This window comes from Microtus oregoni, unplaced genomic scaffold (genome assembly GCF_018167655.1).
Source record: "Microtus oregoni isolate MIOR12 unplaced genomic scaffold, Mior012 000031F_ref0000149, whole genome shotgun sequence".
Lineage (NCBI taxonomy): Eukaryota > Metazoa > Chordata > Mammalia > Rodentia > Cricetidae > Microtus > Microtus oregoni.
In genome coordinates, this window is record NW_024543090.1 from 20,504,028 (window position 1) to 20,525,068 (window position 21,041).

At 49.6% G+C, this 21,041-nt stretch overlaps 1 protein-coding gene across 1 annotated transcript in view; it reads right to left on the reverse strand.

The window, feature by feature from the left end:
* Nucleotides 1-21,041, reverse strand: part of Dnajc17 (DnaJ heat shock protein family (Hsp40) member C17) — a 33,911-nt gene that overhangs the window by 4,959 nt on the left and 7,911 nt on the right. The window contains exons 2-10 of the mRNA XM_041678833.1: nt 7,586-7,655; nt 7,271-7,329; nt 6,935-7,022; nt 5,448-5,533; nt 5,077-5,173; nt 4,476-4,519; nt 3,659-3,736; nt 3,126-3,206; nt 2,599-2,709 (exon numbers count right to left, since the gene is read on the reverse strand). Coding sequence (XP_041534767.1) covers nt 2,599-2,709; nt 3,126-3,206; nt 3,659-3,736; nt 4,476-4,519; nt 5,077-5,173; nt 5,448-5,533; nt 6,935-7,022; nt 7,271-7,329; nt 7,586-7,655 — 714 coding nt within the window. The remainder of the gene's footprint in view (nt 1-2,598; nt 2,710-3,125; nt 3,207-3,658; nt 3,737-4,475; nt 4,520-5,076; nt 5,174-5,447; nt 5,534-6,934; nt 7,023-7,270; nt 7,330-7,585; nt 7,656-21,041) is intronic.

Sequence of the window (21,041 nt, forward strand, 5' to 3'; positions counted from 1 at the left end):
TGCGCCTGTGCAGAGGTGCCCAGCTGAGGGCTCTGGATACAGAGGCAGTGAATAAAGGTTTTCTAATGCAGCCTACAGAGAGTGACCTGGATGTGGAAGGCTGAAACTGAGTGGTGGAGGAACAGGCTTCTAAATCAAGATCCTGAGCCGGCCTAGACCACTTCATGTCCCTCCTCTACCCAGGGTCTGCGACACTGTGGTGGTGTGAATGAGAATGCCCCAAAGACTCATGTGTTTGAATGCTTGCTGCCCAGTTGCTGGAACTGTTTGGGGAGAATTAGCAGGTGTGGTCTTCTTGGGGGGGGGGGGGGAGTGTCCTGGGGGTGGGCTTTGAGGTTTCAAAAGCCCGTGCCATTCCCAGTTAGCTCTCTCTCTGCTTGTGGTCGTTACCTCAGCATATAAGCTTGCAGCTACTGCTCCAGCATCCTGCCTACTACCGTACCTACACTAATGGCCATGGGCTCTATAACCTCTGGAGCCATGAGACCCCCACTTAAATGCTTTCCTTTATAAATTGCCTTGGTTATGGTGACAAAACTGTCATGGCAGTAGAAAAGTAACTAAGATAGGCACACTCCCCAGAACTCCCAACCTCTCAGGCAGGGACAGGCACAGGTAGTCAGACAGAGACCCTAATAACTCTGGGAGGCTGTGGACATGCCAATAGGTACCCAGGCTGTTTCAGAGAAGAGAAGGCCAGGAGCTCCTGCCCCCAAAGCACTTATCTCTCCAGCAAAAGTGACCAGGAGTCTATGCCCCAACTCTGCAGTCAGGCTGAAAAACTGGGCCATCAAAGATAGAGTGAACACTAGCCTCTGTGGAGTCGGGAGGACCGAGACAGTGAACACTAGCCTCTGTGGAGTTGGGAGGACCGAGACAGTGAACACTAGCCTCTGTGGAGTCTGGGGGACAGAGACAGTGAACACTAGCCTCTGTGGAGTCTGGGGGACTGAGACAGTGAACACTAGCCTCTGTGGAGTCTGGGGGACTGAGACGAGAGAGCACTAGCCTCTGTGGAGTCTAGGGGACTGAGACAGTGAACATTAGCCTCTGTGGAGTCTGGGGGACTGAGACAAGAGAGCACTAGCCTCTGTGGAGTCAGGAGGACCGAGATGAGTGAGCACTAGCCTCTGTGGAGTTGGGAGGACCGAGATGAGTGAGCACTAGCCTCTGTGGAGTCTGGGGGACTGAGACGAGAGAGCACTAGCCTCTGTGGAGTCGAGAGGACTCAGGCAGCTAGAAGGAGCACAAGTGGCCACAAGCGGAGCAGCAGAGCACTCCAGGTTCAACACAGGGTGGGATGCTCTCTCTAGAGGAGACGAGCTCATAGCGTCTGCTCTAGTCACCTGCCTGCTGGCCTCTTCATCCAGCACAGGGATGTCTGACCTCCAAATCCAACGAGAGCTTCAACAGGAGACATGCATGGGCCAATTTTTTTCTTTTCTTTTTCTCTTTTCTTTTTGCTTTTTCAAGACAGGGACTCTCTGTGTAGTCCTGGCTATTCTAGAACTCACTCTGTAGACCACGTTGGCTTTGAACTCAGAGATCCACCTGCCTCTGCCTCCCAAGTGCTGGGACTAAAGGTGTGCGCCACCATGTCTGGCATGGGCCGACTTTTGTGTCTCTCTGAACGTGTACTTCAGTGGTAGCATGTGGGTTAATTATGAGCAGGACTCTGGGTTCGATACAGTGCCAGAAAAAAAAATAGAAAAGAAAAAAACAGCCGGGCGGTGGTGGCGCACGCCTTTAATCCCAGCACTCGGGAGGCAGAGGCAGGCGGATCTCTGTGAGTTCGAAACCAGCCTGGTCTACAAGAGCTAGTTCCAGGACAGGCTCCAAAACCACAGAGAAACCCTGTCTCGAAAAACCAAAAAAAAAAAAAAAAAAAAAAAGAAAAAAACACCAGGTTGTGGTGCATGCCTTTAATCTCAGCACTTGGGAGGCAGAGGCAGGTAGATCTCTGAGTTTGATGCCAGCCTGATCTACAGAATGAGTTCCAGGACAGCCAGAGCTACACAGAGAAACCCTGTCTCCAAAAAACCAAAAAAAAAAAAAAAAAGGAAGGAAGGAAAGAAGAAATAGGGTCCTTTGGTACTGTTAAGTTGGGAGCGTAACCCCTGCCCCTGGCATCCATCCCAGCCCCCTGGCCTGGGAGTTGCATTGGTCAGGACTCCAAATCCCAACATGCCAGGCTCTGACCCCTCCCTGGGGGAGGGTCAAGACCATTCCCACAGGGTATTTAAGTGGGCTCCCAGAGGAGAAACACATGGTTTAGGGTTTGCACGTGCTCCCCACTTTCCTGTCTCCCCACCATGCGCTCAGCCACCCGAGAGCACCGTATTTAATAAAACGATGGGCATTTTAATTTGGTTTGATCTAGTTGGATTTCTCTGCGCCGGCGGAGCTGCCCCTCTTAGGATTTATTCCTAACAGGTACCTCCTAGAGAATAGGGGTGAGCAGAGGGCCCTCTTGGACTGACTGAACACACCCACTGCATTTTACTCCGATCTGGACTTGGGAACAAAGGGCCTGAGAAAGTAGAAGCTGAAAGGATCCCAGACCCCAAGCAGACCCAGCGGTGACTCCTGGCTTTTTACCTTTGATAATCCTGCGTCACTGTGACCCACTGTGTCCTGGGGCTGTCCCTCCAACCAGGAAATCTTCAGAGGGTTGTCCACCAGGCCCACTTCATTTTTGACAGCCAGCTCCTGCCAAACAGAGTCTCTAGTCCCTGCCCATCTGATCCAGTTATAAGGGGCTCTTTCTACCCCACAGAAAGACTAAGACAAACATAGTGTTTCAAGCAGATCTAGGTAACCTCAGCAACCTGCAAACAACGCTATGCTGAAGCTGACCCTTTTGGGAGAATGGAGTAGATGCACCTTCTAATTTGGAGAAAGAAAAAAGAATATTCAGGGTTGGGAGGCCATGCTGGGGCAGGGTATATGGTGTGGTATGGAGTAGGGAGAGTGAACTAAGCCAAAGCATTCCCCCATGCAATCTTGAAGCCAGGAGACCTTTGGGAAGATTCAACTCTTGGACTGTCCTGAAGACCCATAGGCAGTGTGGGGACCTGTGAAAGTGGGCTCCTGCCCAGAATGACAGGTCTTGCCAGTGCACTCACCGCGGCCCTGACAGTTGCAAATTCCACTATGGCGTTGCCTGCCTTCTTTCTGGAAAGCACCAGGTTGAGAACCTCTCCATACTGTGGGGACAAGAGCGCACAGTAAGTACAGCTGGACACACAACACGGCCCGCTATGCTACAGTCCAACCTGGAATATGTTAGGACTAGGGACCCAGAGAGGCTAAGCTGGAAAGAGCTGTTTTCATTTCCTAAGGTATACAGTCAGCAACGGGGAGACAGGCGGAGCTCCAAGACCTAGGTTAGCACACAGCAGCGCTGTCTCAACTTCTGGAAGAGGAAAAAGGAGGGGGTGTTCATTCCAGACAGCCACCTCCACTCCCCAGCACATGCAGCTAAAGCCTGAGCTTTATGGAAAGGGTTAGGCGTAGGCACCAGAGGGGCACAAGATCACTCAGTTCTAGGGGAGTCTCTAGACAGAAAGAAAAGAGTAGGTAGCAACATGACTGAAGTTCAGGGCATTTGAGCTCTGGCCTGAGATGACAGGGAATGGCAGATGTCAGCAGAACCCACCTTTTGCAAAAGTCTCAGGAGGACATCTCTGGAGTAGCCACCTTGGGACTCATCCTCCTTCTCGCACCTCCACTTCAGCTGAAAGACAACATGACCATCAGCCACACCAGGCTCTATGAGTGAGCTCGCCACCCAAGCAGACCCCGCTGCTCTCCAAACTCTGGTGATTTAGACCACCCAAGCTATGCCTCCTGCAGAAACTGAGAGGGAGGCAGCCTGATTAATCTTAGGAACACTTTGTATACTCTAAGAACCCATCTCAAGCAGGCGGTGACAGCATATGCCTTTAATTTCAACACTCAGAGACAGCAACAGGCAGATCTATGAGTATGAGGCTAGCCTGGTCTACAGAGTGAGTTTCAGGACAGCCAGGGCAGTTACACAGAGAGGGAAGGAGGGAGGGAGGGAGGGAGGGAGGGAGGGAGGGAGAAAAAGAGCTCATCTCAACTGGAAGAGATGGTTCATCAGTAAAGGTCCAGAGTTCAATTCCCAACAACTACATGTGGCTCACAACCATCTGTAATGAGATACAGCGCCCTCTTCAGGCCTGCAGGTATACATGCAGGCAGAGCACTGTATATATGATAAATCTTAAAAACAAACAAAAACCAAAAAGGACCCATCTCAGAGGGCTCCTGAGGATGTCTTGCCCACACCAGCCAACGTTCCAGCCACCTGGTGTGACAAGCTCTGAGGCTCAGTCAGGGTCCAGGCCCAGGATGGCAGAAGGATGGAGAAGTGGCGCCAGTTTCCCACGGGAAAGCACCTGTTCTTGCTGAGGACCACAGTGCTGTGACCACAGACCCTACAGACTCACCTTTAGCTTGGGGGTTCCTTTGCCTTCAGTATTTTCTGTTCTTCCTAAAAATATTGGGAAAAGAAGAAAACTAAAATTTCAGAGTCCTAGGTCCCCCAAAGGAGAGGCAGAGGCTGACCTCCTGAAGGTCACCTGTCAGCTCTCTCAGATGGAAAGCTGGGAACGCATAAGAGCCAGAGGCAGACACAGGCCATTCAGCTTCACTGAGGCCAAGTACCCCAAGGCCTTCTCCCCTCAAGATCTGCTCCAAAACAGAGCTGCCAATGCTTGGGACTGAGACTTGATTTTTTGTTTGTTTGTTTTTTGGGTCTTTTTTTCTAGACAAGGTTTTTCTGTGTAACAGTCCTGCCTGCCCTGGAACTCGATTTGTAGACCAGGCTAGCCTTGAACTCACTGAGATCCACCTGCCTCTGCCTCCCAAGTACTGGGATTACAGGCGGGAGCCACCACCCGCCTGGGACAGGGACTTGTAAAAAGCACAGAGGCTCCCACAGAAGGTGTCCCAGTAGGATGCTGTGGAGCACCACGGGGTTGTCGACAGCCACTCCATGAATGATGCGCACCGGCCCTGGAGGAGACACAGGCAAGTGTCTACTCTCACCTCGCAGCCTCTGCTCCCGGTCCTGGCGGATCTGCTCCTGGACCAGCCTTTGCTGTTCCTCCAACTGACGGGAACCCTCTTCTCGAAGGCGTGCAATCTGCAGAGCAGGGGGCGAAGGGGGGATAATTCTGCGCAGATCCAGTGCCAGGCTGGCTCACCTTGTGAAGGTCCCTGGGAGGGTCCGCCTGCAAGCTAGGGCTCAGCAACCTGTGGGTGGGACAGAGCACCAAGCTCCCACAGGAGACAACCTGTGGGCGGGACAGAGCACCAAGCTCCCACAGGAGACAAGAGTGAGCTCGCCCACACAACAGCCACTCAGGCCCCTCCTACTCCAGCCGCAGTGACCCCAGGCCAATGGGTCTGGCGCTCACCTCCTGTTCTAGCGCTGTGGTACTCCGGCTCTCCTCCTCTTCCTCACTCCCCTGGGCCTGGGCCTGCCGCTCCCGGGCCTCCAAGTCTAGGCACAAGGGTTGAACGGTTCAATTTCTAGTCTGCATGTCTACTATGGCCTGCGCCCACTCCAACTCTGGCTGCTTCCCCCACACCTCAAACAGGATGCGCATCATACGGCAACCCCGCCCATCTCTTGTGCCCACACACCCCAGTTACTTTACACTGCAAAGGGGCATACGCAGAAGAGATATGGCTCTGGAAGAGGAAAACAGCTCACACCGACCAAGCAGGTTCTCTCCACAAAGCAGGCAGAGCACAGGTGTTGCTGTGTCAGCAGCCCGGGGCCTGATGTCAAAGGTGCCGTGGGTGGAGCTGCCAGCCTGTGTCACTGTGGTTTGGCACCACAGCCTGACTGGGGCTGTGCCTCAGCTGTGATTTATTTCCCATCGCTGATCTCCAGTTCTCACTGTCTCCCTTCCTCACTCTCCTGTGACAAACGTCACCGTGGCCCCAGCTCCAGCGCCTCTCCTCGGGCAGTCCGGTGCTGGTATACTCCCACACCCTAAGCCCTGTGCCAGCCAGCTGTGTGACAAAATCTCCTCTCAGGCCCAGGACTCACCGCTTTCCTCTCTGCCTACACTTTATTACCTGGAACGTGCAGCCCTCTGCCTCCCATCCCAGGTTTGCCCTTGTCCATGCTAAGGAAGTGTTATACCACTAAGCTAGGCCCTAGCCCATTTACTTGTTTGGTAAATTCATTAAAAGTGATTGAACTGGGGCTGGTGAGAAGACGAGTGTGAAGATTTCAACTCCTGAGCCCCAGGGAAGGGGAGAACTGGCTCCTGCAAGTTGTCTTCTGACCCATAAGTGCTCCGCGGTGGGTGTGTGCAGACCCACACACACTAAATGAATAGATATAAAACAAACCCTAGAAACTGAGCTGTGATTGGCTCTCTTGAGCTCTGGGGACGCTTCCCAGAGTGGAGGCTTAGCAGGTAGTGGCTGGAATGAGCGGGAAAGAGCCAGCTTGGACTGGAGGTGAGAACACTGACTCACCCACCAAACTCAGAGTGAGTTCCCACTCAGGCAAGCTTCTGAATTCTAAAAAACATTTATTTCTAGCATCACCTCTGAGCTAAAAAAAAAAAAAAGAATTTATTGTTACTTTTCTGTGTATGTTTTGTCCGCCTGCACTGGTACCTGCAGAAGTCAGAGGAGTATTAGATCCCTGGAACTGGAGTTAGAGATGGTTGTGAGCTAAGAAGTGAACCCAGGTCCTCTGCCTGAGCAATAAGTGCCTAACCACTGAGCTATATCTCCAGCCCTAACTCTAACTCGTAACTGGTGTCGTTCCTGAGAGTGCCTTTAGCAAACCTGGGCAAAGGCTCCAAGAAGAAAGGTGGGGGACACTAATGACAAGGGCCAAGGGAAGCCGGAGGCCAGCCAGCCTGACAAGGTCACCCACCTAGCTTCACTTTCTTCCTTTTCTCATCAAGTCGCTGGGTCCTCTCTGCTGCCTGCTTCTTGGCTCTCCTCACTTTGTCATACGCGGCCTGGAAAATGGAATAGCACAGCAGAGTCAGTCAGCAAGAAAGGAAAGCTCCGGGCATCCTCCCGGCCCAGGACTCAACCCATAGTTAGCAGCAAGTACTGTACCACAGCAGAGGGGCGAGGGCTCTCACAACCTGGTGCTACTTAAGCCAGCCCCTGCTGAGCTTCTGAGCTGCACGGGACTGGGGACACCTAGACTGCAGCGGTCTCTAATCACTGGGCACAGTTCAGTGAAGGAGGTACCACTTACCCTGGCTGCAGCATCGGTCAGTACTTCCAAGGCCTGGGAAAGCTGGTGGAAGAGTTCAGCTACACACGACAAAAAAGCAAGAGGAGAGAACAAAATGGAGCTGGGTAGTGACAATGGAATCCTTAAAAAGCCCAGGTCAGCAAGACTGGCCAACAGTGAGCAGGAAGTGTATCCACAATCGGCTGGACACCCCATCACATGGAGTGAACTGGGACCACTGCTCAAGGCAGGCCGTGTGTGTCTACACCCAGAGCACAGACACCCAGAGGAGCCCCCCACCCCCCCCCACACACCCAGGGTGCTCTAGGGCCTCACCTGCTCTGGGGTTATCTGGATTTTTGTCTGGGTGGCAGGAGAGCGCTTTTTGCCTATATGCCTTCTTCACCTAGAGGAGTCAGAAAACAGTCACACAGCGGATGCCTTCCCAAGACATGTGGATCAGTCAATCCCATGCAACACAGAGCCTACAGCTCCCTTTGCACAGCCATCATGACACCCGGAACAAAGAAGGGGAAGGCCGTGAAGGGAGCTGCACTGACACCCAACAGAAGGGTAGGGCCTGATTCCACAGAGCACCCAATCTCATCAGTCGGTCCTGGTCTCGGGACAGCTGCCTGTTAACAGCTACTGGTACACTCTTGGTGGGCATGGCGGCTGTGGCAACCTTTCTGAAGGAAACTTTAGCTGCCGAGCTTTGTTATTACATATTTATTTATTTTAACTTATCTTGTGTTCCTGTGTGCTTTCTTTTTTTGTTTTTTGTTTGTTTGTTTGTTTTGTTTTTTTTTCGAGACAGGGTTTCTCTGTAGCTTTCGAGCCTGTCCTGGAACTAGCTCTTGTAGACCAGGCTGGTCTCGAACTCACAGAGATCCACCTGCCTCTGCCTCCCGAGTGCTGGGATTAAAGACGTGCACCACCACCCCCGGCCCTGTGTGCTTTCATAACATAGTGTGTCTGAAAGTCAGAGGACAGCACGCGGAGCTCGTTCTTCCCCTCCATCACGTGAGTGCACGCGGAGCTGGTTCTTTCCCTCCATCACGTGAGTTCCAGGATGGCGCCCAGGTGGTCAGGGAGGCGCCTTTACTCACTGAGCCACTGAGTGAGTGTCTTAGCCTTATATCTTAAAATGGACGGACGGACGGATGTAGGGACAGATAGATGGAGCAAGGATCACAGGCATGCACAAAATGCGAGGGGATCTTTTTTTTCCAACAATGTCTTGATGTGACTGAGTTTACTATTATAGTCCAGGCTTACCTAAACTTACCTATTCCTGCCCCAGCCTCCCAAGAGCTGCGATTACACATGTCTACCACCAAACTCTAGCATTTCTTATATTAGCAAAAATGATAAAAAAGGGCCTGGAGTGTTGTGTGATCTTTTGATCGCTTTCTGATGTTGCTGAGACTGTCAATAAAAATTTGCTTTGAGTCAGACGGCGGAGCTAGCTACTGACAAAATTAACCATAGAGGTTTTGGAGGACTTAGGCCAGATAGAGAGACAGAGAAATAGGGCCGTGCTTAGACAAGGTCTCAGCCTTCTGGATAGAGGAATGAGAGAGATAGGAGGTCACTGGTTGCTTTTCTGCTCTGATCATTCAGGTTTTTACCCCGATATCCTGGGTTTTTACTGATAAAGAATAACTAGATAAACACTTCACTGTGTTTGGTTGAAAGCGTCACCTCAGCTCCCTGTGGCACCCCCTTTATCCAAGGAGTCAGAAATGTTTGGTTGGAAGCATCACCCCAGCCTCCAGGCATCCAAATATACAAGGAGTCTGCAATATTTGGTGAGACGTTCCAAGTCCCCTCCCCTGGGAGTTGCCGGTCCAGACTCCACCTCCAAGAAAGCCCGCCAAAGGTGACCCCGCCCCCGGGAGGGTCAAGACCATTCCCAGAGGCTTTTTTGTTTTTGTTTTTCGAGACAGGGTTTCTCTGTAGCCTCGGAGCCTATCCTGGAACTAGCTCTTGTAGACCAGGCTGGCCTCGAACTCACCATGATCCACCTGCCTCTGCCTCCCGAGTGCTGGGATTATAGGCGTGCGCCACCACCGCCCGGCTTCCCATAGGCTATTTAAAACTGCTCCCCAAAGAAGGAACACGTGATCTTCTCTGTTCGCCTTTCCCCCATCCTCCGGGAGGAGGGCCACCCAGGAGCACTGGTATCATTAAACCTGGGCTTCTTTTAATTTGGTCTGATTTGGATTATTGCATCGGCAGAGGTTTGTTGGGCCAGAAAAACTTAGTGGTTAAGAGCTTGCTGCTCTTGGAGGAACTGGGTTCACTTCCCAGCACCCACGTGGTTGCTCACAAGCATCCATAACTTTAATTTCAGGGGATCTAGTGCCCTCTTCTGGCCTCCACAGGCACTGCATGCACATTGTGCACAGACATGTATGAAGGTAAAACACACATAAAACAAAAAACCAACAGTTACCAAGAGGTTCTTTCACATACGGCCTGCTTAGATGTTTCCATTAAAGTGGTAAAGAATCACAGAATCTGCCTCTCACTTGTGTTTTTCTGCACCGGTTGGTGACCTGCTGCATAAACTCCTGGAGGAGCAGCGGGAACTAATATCACTTCAACATTCAAGTTAGCTAAATAAGGACTTGAGAGGCAGGCAGGCAGGAGAGAGTCCTCTGCTAGGCTGGTACCTGACTCAAACTACCTCCAGAGCCACAGAGTCCAGGATCTCTGGGGTTGTGCTGCCACCTGCTGGCCTCAGCCAGCCCCACACCCACACCTGCCGGGTTAGTCTTGGAAAGCCAGACGCAGTTTGAAGAGACCCCAAAGGCCTCCGGCAGTAAGGGAGAAGATGTTCCTCCCTGTCCTCCCCACCTCTCTGATCGCCTACTTATTATGCATGCCCCAGACCACATGCTCACTGCCCCAGCTCGCCTCTTAAAAAATTACAATGAACTGGGCACATTGTAACCCCAGCCATCAGGACACACAGGCAAGAAAATTGGAAGCTCTGGACATAGACTAGGGTACAGATCTAGCTTGCTCACTTATCCCCCTTAGATCTGTCTAATGGCATTAGATGATTTAAGAGACTGTAGCTCATTACCTCATTTGTTAAGTTTCCTGCCAAAACACAGACAGGTGCCGGGCGGTGGTGGCGCACGCCTTTAATCCCAGCACTCGGGAGGCAGAGGCAGGCGGATCTCTGTGAGTTCGAGACCAGCCTGGTCTACAGAGCTAGTTCCAGGACAGGCTCCAAAACCACAGAGAAACCCTGTCTCGAAAAACCTAAAAAAAAAAAAAAAAAAAATACAGACAGGTGTGCCTCTTTCACAGGCTTCACGGTCCAGGACTAACAGGTTTCAGGTGTGTCTTCAGAGGTTCAGAGCTTCAATTTCCTTTGTCTTCTAAAATATGCATACCTTTTAACCTAAAGCCACAGTCTTTTGCTATGACACCAAGATGTAAATCTGTTCCAGTTCTCTTATAGATGCCTAGAGGTTCCTGGAAAAAGTTCTGCTGCGTTATCAAAAAATCTGGTCTGATAAAGACTAACAGTACCCAGGGCATATTTTAACCCTACCCATTTTTAAGCATATTTTACAGGTCACTCCTGCTGCCTGGGCCAAAACCAACTTACAAAGCGCTCTCAAGACAACGCCAACACCTGCACCAGCTCCTGGGACTTCACCGTGACACCAACCCTCCTGGCTCAAGGACACCTACCTACTAAAAGCTGGTTTATCTGCTCTTGTGTCCAGTTATACACCCGAGCCTCACCTGTACAACCAGGGCACTGCTCTGTCCTATTCTTTCTGACAGTTAATGACCCTTCCCATGGCTAGCCCCATCCACAGGGCCAATAATAACAATATTTTTTCTCCTAGCCACCTGCCTTCTCATCTCCCTCAAGAAACAGCTGCCTGAGGTCTCCAGGATGACAGTAAACCAGAATCCGCTCCAGCCACACCTCTCGCTGAGTGTGAGCCCACCAACTCCCAGCTCTCCACTCTCCCACATTGCCCCAGGCCCACAGGAAGCAGCCAGACTTGAGCCAAAGCCCCTTTATCCAAGGAGTCTAAAATGTTTGGTTGAGGGGCTTCACCTCAGCTCACTGGTACCCCCTTATCCAAAAAGCCTGGAATGTTTGGTCAAAATCATCACTCCAGCTCCCTAACAGCCTTTATACAAAGAGTCTGGAATATTATATTCGGGGGCCTTATCCCAGTCCCTGGCACCCATCTTTGGATCACTGGGCAGGAAGCTCCATTTCAAGCCCCCTCCCCTGGGAGTTGCCTTGGTCCGAACTCCACCAAGGGGTGACCCCTCCCCAGGTTACTTAGGCTGTCCCCCAGAGAGTGTACACATAGTCTCTGGGTTTTGCATGGTCTCCCCTTCTCTCTCTTCCCTCCCCATGCTTTCCCAGTGACATCCAGGAGCACTGCATTAAACATGGGCATCTTTTATTGGTCTGATTGGAATTATTTGTGTCGGCGGAGAGGCTCGTCTTAAGAAATGTTCCTAAATAAGTGTGTGACACCAGGCCTGGCAAGCAAGGCCTCTTCTAAGAATCTAAGATTTTTAAAATTATTTGTGTTTGTGTGTATGTCAGACTCTCCCCACCCCCACACACACAGTTGAAGGAGTTACAGGCAGCTATGAGCCACCTAACTCAAGCCCTCTAGAAGACTGGTACATGCTCTTACCAGCTGAGACATCTCGTCAGCCCCCTAAGATTCTAGAATCTAGAAAGTCATATAAGATCTCTAAATGCTGCTGTTAATTTATAGAGTTATTCATAACAGGAAATAAAAATTGTTTAAATTCCCAAAGAATAAAAACAACAAATAGCCGGGCAGTGGTGGCACACCTCTAACCCAGCACTTGGGAGGCAGAGCAGGCCGATGTCTGTGGCGTGGAGGCCAGCCTGGTCTGCAGTGTGAGTTCTAGGACAGCCAAGGCCTCACAGAGAAACTCTGACTCAGAAAAAAACAAAAACCAAAACCAAAGCAGCAGCTAGTGCTTACCTAATACTTCCACAGACAGGCCCTCCTTGTGCTTACATTGTCTCCATTCCTTTAGCCCCAAAGGACCCCTCAAAGGGCACCTGTGCACCTGTGTGCTGCTGAAATCAATGCGTCCACTCTCCCCCAGCTGGGAGTAGAGTGTGGTATGGGCAAACCAAGAAAGGAAGCGGACCCGGATTTCTATGGAAACTGTAATTCCATGAAAAGTTGCTGAGGTGATGAGGGCGAATGCCAGTGCCTTTCAGAGTACAGTGATTCTGGACTGTAAAGAACGTTTATAACCTGTGTTTCTAAACTAGGAAACATGAATAAGTGGGTCAAGGAATCACTTCTCTCAAGAAATCAACAATTGGGGCTGGAGAGATGGCTCAGCAGCTGAGCGCTCTTGCTACTCCTCCAGAGAACTGGTTTGATTCCCAACACACGTCAGACAGCTTACTGCCATCTGTAATTCCAGTTTCAGGCGCTTTTCTGGCCTCAGAGACCGCCTAGCACAGATGTGGTACACAGACACACATGCAGGCAAACCAAAACACCCATACATTTAAAATTTTAGTATTTTTTGGTTTTTCTTTTTTTAAATATTTATTTATTTATTATGTATATAATATTCTGTCTGTGTGTATGACCGCAGGCCAGAAGAGGGCACCAGACCCCATTACAGATGGTTGTGAGCCACCATGTGGTTGCTGGGAATTGAACTCAGGACCTTTGGAAGAGCAGGCAATGCTCTTAACCGCTGAGCCATCTCTCCAGCTCCTATTTTTTGGTTTTTCAAGACAGAGTTTCTCTATGTAGCCCTGACTGTCCTGGAACTCACTCTGTAGACCAGGCTGTCCTTGAACTCAGAGATCCACCTGCTTCTGCATCTCAAGTAATGGAATTAAAGACATGTGTCGTCACCACCAGGCTAAAATAAATTTAAACAATTTTAAACATTAAAAAAATTTCAACAGCGTTGGAGAGATGGCTCAGTGGTTAAGAGCACTGGCTGCTCTTCCAGAGGTCGTGAGTTCAATTCCCAGCAACCATATGGTGGCTCACAACCATCTGTAATGAGATCTGGCGCCCTCTTCTGGTATGTGGGCATACATGGAGGCAGAATGTTGTATACATAATAAATAAATAAATCTTTTAAAAAAATAAATAAATAAAATTTTAAAAATTTCAACAAATTAAGAATCACCATGAACAACAACAATCCCTGTGGTAGATATTATTACCCTCGTTTAACAAATGAAGAAACTGGTATAATAAAGACTTATTTTCAGTATATAACTGTACGTTGAAAATTCATCAGCAAAAACCATGCAATTACTATATTCGACAAAACCTGTTCTAGCTGGAAATATAACTCAGTGGCAGAATGGGCAAGGCCTGTGTTCAGTCCCCAGGCTCACACCTACACAAAATCTACTCGGGTGAAACAGTACTGATCCCCAGCCATTCACTCCTTTACCCCTAATAGACAAAAATGTAAAAATATTCATGAAAGAGGGTTATAGTTGGTATTTACTTTCTACAATTAGTTTGAGCAATAAAAGTTAAAAACTTAAATAAATAGGGCCTGCTTGCCACTCTAAGTTAAAAGACGCGTTTCAGCAAGAGAAGGTTCTAGAATTGTGAGAGGTGCATTTTCAAATTCAGAATCTTCCTTACACTAATGGCAAGACTTTAGGCAAATCACTGAATCTTGCATGGATTCGGGCTCTAAAGGCCCACATCTTAAGCTACTGGAGGGGTTAGCGGAAACAGCGTGGCAATCCACACAGTTCCTAAACCTAAAGACTGTGTACTGACGCGTCCCTGTGATCTGCGTCCCTGTGATCCTGGCGTCAGAGAGGCTGAAGCAGAAGAACCCAGAGCTCTGGATCACCCTACAGCAAGTTCAAGGCCAGCTTGAGTCAAAAGAGACTCATAAACCACACCTCTGATCCGGTACTCACGAGACAGGCCAGCCGGGGCTACACAGTGAGACAGTGTTGGAAACCAAAACAAAGGAACAAACAAAATACAAGTTCCCAAATCTCTCCCTCACCCATTCCTTGACAGACAGCAAGTAAGCCACTACAGCACCTGCAGGAACTCAAGGAGTCGACCAGGGACACAGGTGACCCCAATCTGAACGGTCTGTGTGGACAGGAATGGTGTCAAGTCTGCTGGAGACAGTCCTAAAGTTCAGTCTGTGGCTGGCCCCCAGGAGCTCTGAAATACTCTAACCAAGTATTAGGTTTCCAGCCGGAGATCTCCCACTGGTCTAGGAAAGCTGGCCGAGTACGTTTGTCTGGATTAATAGTTATTACTATATTTAGCTTCTAAGCTACACTGGGCAGAGCCCTGTCCTGGGTTTGAAGCTGGAAGGCTGGTTTTGACTTTGAACCAGTTGGCCTGGACTTTGGTGCTTTCTCACAAACTGGATCCTAGCTCTGTCCAGCCCTCCCGGCATGACTGGTAGCTAAAGAATTTGTCACCAGGTAAAGACAACTCTCCCAAAGCCGTCTGGTCTCAATTCTCAAGGCTGCTTCTTCAAGGTGGGCCTGAAGGCCTTCAGCGGCTTAGGCAGGATTAAAAATTCAAGGCATAGTTGGGCATCGTGATTCATGCCTTTAATCTCAGCACTCAGAAAGCAGATCTCTGTGGGTTCCAGGACTCAGAGCTACACAGTGAAACCCTGTCTTAAAAAGATAAAAGAAGCTGGGCGGTGGTGGCACACAGCACTTGGGAGGCAGAAACAGGCGAATCTCTGTGAGTTCAAAGCCAGCCTGGAACACAAGAGTGAGTTTCAGGACAGACCCCAAAGCTACAGAGAAATCCTATCTTAAAAAAACAAATTAAGCCAGGCGGTGGTGGCGCACGCCTTTAATCCCAGCACTCGGGAGGCAGAGGCAGGCAGATCTCTGTGAGTTCGAGACCAGCCTGGTCTACAAGAGCTAGTTCCAGGACAGGCTCCAAAAAACCACAGAGAAACCCTGTCTCAAAAAACCAAATAAATAAATAAACAAACAAACACACACAATAGTATTACAGAAATAACACTATGGAAATATATATGTACATATAAATATATTTCTTTAATATTATATACATATATGTATGTATGTATATAAGCCTTCTTTATATAGCAGCTATTCTAGAACTTACTCTGTAGACCAGGCTAGCTTTGTACTCAGAGATCCATCTGCTGTCTCCCAAGGGCTTCATGAATAAAAATTTTTTTCAGAATGCAACAAAGGACAAAGGACGTAGCTCATTGGCTGAATGCTTGCCTAGCATGTGTAACACCTTGGGTTCAACCCCCCAACACCCTCTCTAAAAAAGAAAAGAGTTCAAGCAAACAGTATTATATCTCGAGCTTGGCCGGGTTGGGAAGAAGGACTTTTAGGCAGGAAGCAGGTATCACTGTGTGAGGATGCAGGATAAAGGCAGCACTGAGGACAAAGACTCAGCTAGAAAGTGGTTTCGTGGGTGCCAGGAAGGCTCAGGCAGGGTTACAGTAGTTGCAGCGAGCTGCCAACCCCCATCTTTACCTACAGGTTTCCTCTAGTTCTCCTGGGCTCACCAGCTCTTGGAACACCTGCATTCCCGAAATGTCACAGAAGGGAGAAGCTGGGTGACAGTCCAGGTGCCCTGTGCAGATCACAGAGCGTTCCAGAGGATCAAGCTGTCTCCAAGGCACGGCTCCAGAATGACAAGGATCTCAGGTGACCAAAGGCCCCAGAGGACTTTAAACTTCTTTTCTTTTTGAGGCAAGAGTCTTACTATTTAGCCCTGGCTGGCCAGGATCTTGCTCTGTAGACCACGCTAGCCTAGAACTCACAGGGATCCACTGGCCTGTATCTCCCAAGTGCTGGGATTAAAGAAGTGTACCACCACATCACTAAACTTTAAACTTTAATGCAGAAAAGATTTTAGGTGTTTTGACATAGGGTCTCATGAATCTCAGATTGGCAACAAATTCAAGCACACATCTCAAAAATGACCTTGAACTTCTGATAATCCTGCTTAAAAAAATCATGTATTAATCTGTGTGTGCAAGTGAGCATGTATCTGTACCAAGTGTAAACACCGGTAGAGGCCAGAGGCATCAGATCCTTTGAAGCAAGAGTTACAGGCAGCTGTGGGTGCCAGGAATCAAGCTTGTTAAGCCCTCTGCTAGAGAACTGGGGTTCTCTTGAAGAACAGAAAGTGCTCTGAGCCACTAGCCCTTTACTTTTTTATTGTTATCAGTGGTAGTGTAAGAACCAAAGTTAGCTTGTAAGTGCCACTTGCCCAAGGACTGATAACTTTCTGGAATGCAGTGGGTGTGGTTCTTGGGAAATAACAAGCCACGTGCCTTCACTCCCCTGGACAAGTTTGTTAGCACTGGATGTGCTTGGTTAGCTATGGGCAGGTTAGCTATGGGCAGCTTGGTTAGCTCTGAGCAGGTTACCTGGGGAGGAAACACATCAGGATGTATGCTTGCCCCTGAGTGGACCTGATGGGAAATATGTAGGTCTGTGGTTTTGCCTTTCTAAGCCTCTGCAAAACATGACTCATAGCCATTTCCTGGGAACCCCGGAATGGATCTGGTCAGAGTCCATCATCTGGCCAGTATTAATTAAAGCTTGCTTCAAATTTGGCTCAAAATTGTAAAACTGGTTTTTCTCTCACGATTCTCAGGTTTAAATGTGGTAGTTGATTTTGTTTTTGAAACAGGGCCCAGAACAATGAAACAAACAGCATCTATAGGCATACAACAAGTCTCTGTTGCATGGAGGGGGCAAACATTCGCTTACTTTCTTTTTTTTTTTAAATATTTATTTATTTATTATGTATACAATATTCTGTCTGTGTGTATGCCTTCAGGCCAGAAGAGGGCACCAGACCTCATTACAGATGGTTGTGAGCCACCATGTGGTTGCTGGGAATTGAACTCAGGACCTTTGGAAGGGCAGGCAATGCTCTTAACCACTGAGCCATCTCTCCAGCCCCACATTCGCTTACTTTCAACCAAAACAATTAGAAAGCCTCCATTAGTTCGGGACCAAAGATGAGTAGAAAGATGGGTGCTTTCCTGCCCCCCCCCTCCCCAGGCCTCACCACTATCTCACAACCTCCCATCCTGCCTGCTAACACCTCTCAAGAAAACTAAGTCTGAGCCAGATATGGTGTCCCCCACCTTTAATCTCAGCACTTGGGAGGCAAGAGGTAGGCAGATCTCTGTGAGTTCATGGCTAGCTTGGTCTACAAGGTGAGTTCCAGGACAGCGAAGGCTACACAGTGAGACCCTGTCTCAAAAACCAAAACAAAATAAGCAAAAAAAGTCTAGGAAAGATAACTTAGTGAGGGAGACGACCAGGATAACCACAATGGGGACCAAACATTAGTGCCCCTCAGCCCATATCACAGGGTGGGGGTGGGGTGGAAAGAATAAAACATCAACAACACTTAGCCCCTCCCGAAGCTCCATGACGGGTCCCACAGATCACAGCAGCCCAGCAGAGGTGGCACAAGCTGGAACTCGGCTACCTTCAGGGTGCTTTGCCCCAGGCACCCAAAAGGGCCTCTGACAATCTTCCTGTCTCCAGTTTCACCTCTTGAGGGGAAGGAACTCTTGACTCAGCCAGAAAAGCAAGGGGTAAGGGATCCAATAAATAGAAACAGCCATCATTAACTTAAAAGAAAGGTGCCCTACAAAGAACAGATCATTATTTTTTTAAAGGCGGCTGTCCTTTCTTGTAGTAAAACATGGAGTCGGGTAAGTAAGAGGTACAAGTAATTAGACCCAGTTCTCAAAAGCCAGGCCAACAGGTAGCACTCAGACAAGGACACACAGGGAGGCAGTGAACACAGACACAGAATGGACAAACCATCCGGTGAAGCAGCTAGAAATCCATTACCGGCTCCTGTTCCCACAGGGGAACAGTCTGATCACGGCCTAGGCACGCATTTCTCCCCAAGCCCCTGTTCCCGCAGGGGGACAGTCTGTGATAACAGCCTAGGCACGCATTTCTCCCCAAGCCCCTGTTCCCGCAGGGGAACAGTCTGATCACAGCCTAGGCACGCATTTCTCCCCAAGCCCCTGTTCCCGCAGGGGAACAGTCTGATCACAGCCTAGGCACGCATTTCTCCCCAAGCCCCTGTTCCCGCAGGGGAACAGTCTGTGATCACAGCCTAGGCACGCATTTCTCCCCAAGCCCCTGTTCCCACAGGGGAACAGTCTGATCACAGCCTAGGCACGCATTTCTCCCCAAGCTAGGAGAGGTAGACATCTTGTTCCCTGGCCTCTATGGCAGTCGGATGAGCTACCCTCAGTCCATCTTCTTTGGTGGCCCCACCCTTTTCTCTCTCACTTCTAAACATCCCTTCCTTTGGCCCTCTCAACACCCCAAATTCCAGGTGACCATCTGGAACCCAAATGAGCCCCCCTTTTCTCCCTCAGATGCCATCCTCTCTACAGCCTCATCTCTTTCTTCCTACCTTTTCTAAGCACCTCACTCTCAAGCTTGGATCCCAAAACCTTTCCCACCGTCTTGCCTCAGGCTGTTGATTTCCAGCCACCAGGTCCATGAGGTATCCTGGTCTGGCTGCTCCCACTCCCCATTGCCCGCTGTCATCCTAAACCCCTACAGATCTGGGCCCCCATCCAAGAGTCATTCTGCCTCTCTCTCTGAGCTTGGGCCTTCCCACAGCAAATTCACCATACCCTTCCTTCATAAACATAAACACACACACACACACACACACACACACACACACACACACACACTCTACTACTCAAGAAGAGCAAGAGTAAAGGAAAGGACTGTACAAATGGAAATGATTTGAAAGCTGCCTCCGCTGAAATGGAAACTGGTGTCTAACATTTCCTGGGACCCCCAGCTCGGTTCACACCTGCTGGGCTCACCAGTGTCAGGTGGCTTTACCGCGTGGAGTCGTCTCTGTTGCTCATACAGCGCTGGGGACCTCTGGGACCCGCGGACGGGCCTGGTTACCCTAATTGCTCCTGGAGTACAGAGAGCAGAAGATTCAGGTCTGGGCAGGGGTTCTGCATTTATTAGTTGCCTTATGCCAGGTAAATCAATTAACCCCTTTGAGACTTGGTTTTCTCATCTATAAACTGGAGTTACTAGTCCTTGCCTGCCTCCCGGCCTGGTTTTGAAGACATCAAATGAACTAGGCATGGGAAAGCTCTCTGCTACCGTATAAACGTGAGGACCACTGTGGACGCTAATGAGCAGGTTCAAAAACAGAGTCATTGCTTTTTAGCAGGCAGCTGAGCAATTTCAAAGCTCCAGAAATGAGTCAAACATAGAGGCCCATGGGACCTGGAAGCTGGGTACTAGTACCTCCCACCACGCCTGGACCTTGATAGAAGAACCAGTGTTTTCCGGTAAACAGTTCTCAGGACCTAGTCTAGAAGGGCTCTCTTCAGACACACCCCAAATCCACAAATGACCCCCAGATACCCAAAAAATCCAATTTAGGTAAAGGACCACCACATTTTCAGGTTCATCTCCTGCTGCGTCCTCAACAAACACTAGGCAAAGACACCATCCCTTGTCCTACACAGAACCTCACAAATCTCCATAACTCCAGTTTCAGGGGCTCCAAAGCTCTCTTCTGGTCTCTACAGACAAGAGGCATGCACGTGATGAACATATAAACATGCAGGCAAGAAACTCATACACATAACATAAAAATAAATTTAAAAAAAAAACTACTAACAAAATTGGTTGGTGGCACATGCTAGCACACACCAGACACCCCAGCACTTGAGACTGCAACAGGAGGGTCAGGAGTTCAAAGCCAGGCTCAGACATAAGGGCAGCCTAGGCTACATGAGACTCTGTCACCATAAAATAACTAAAAGTCAAAATGTGGTTTGAAGAACTTTGTTTTATCTAGTGATACCCGTGAAGATCAAGTAAGCTACATAGCCTTCAAAGGGTTTCAAATGAAGGGCCGAGTTGCTGAAAACAGAAGGAAAAACTCATAGGGACTGGAAAGACTACGGCACTGAATCCTAGCCTGGGCTGACACCCTGCACTGGGTAGTCTTGGACACCGAGTCCCGGCCTGGGCTGACACCCTGCACTGGGTAGTCTTGGACACCGAGTCCCGGCCTGGGCTGACACCCTGCACTGGGTAGTCTTGGACACCGAGTCTCGGCCTGGGCTGACACCCTGCACTGGGTAGTCTTGGACACTAAGTTCTGGCCTGGGCTGACACCCTGCACTGGGTAGTCTTGGACACCGAGTCCCGGCCTGGGCTGATACCCTGCACTGGGTAGTCTTGGACACCGAGTTCCGGCTGAGACTGACACCCTGCACTGGGTAGTCTTGGACACCGAGTCCCGGCCTGGGCTGATACCCTGCACTGGGTAGTCTTGGACACCGAGTCCTAGCCTGGGCTGACACCCTGCACTGGGTAGTCTTGGACATGTTTCAGAGCCTCTGTAGATCAATGACATCATAAATAACCGGGAGAACCCTTCTGGTTCTGTTGGTTGGTTGGACTGTTTATCCCACTTTAGGGTGTTCTACCTGCATTTATGTCTGAGTACCAGGTGTGCCTGGTGCCCGAGGAGGGGAGAGGAGGGCACCGGGTCCCCTGGAACTGAAGTTATGAATGACTGTGAGCCAGTACCATGAGTGTGGGAAACCAAACCCAGGTTCTATACAAAAACAGGAAGCGGCCTTAACCACTGAGCCATCTCTCGAGTCCCCAACTATGTTGATAATCTTTTCCCCTAAGGTTTTAGACAAAAACACCTTCTCAAGGAAGCCTTCCTTATCC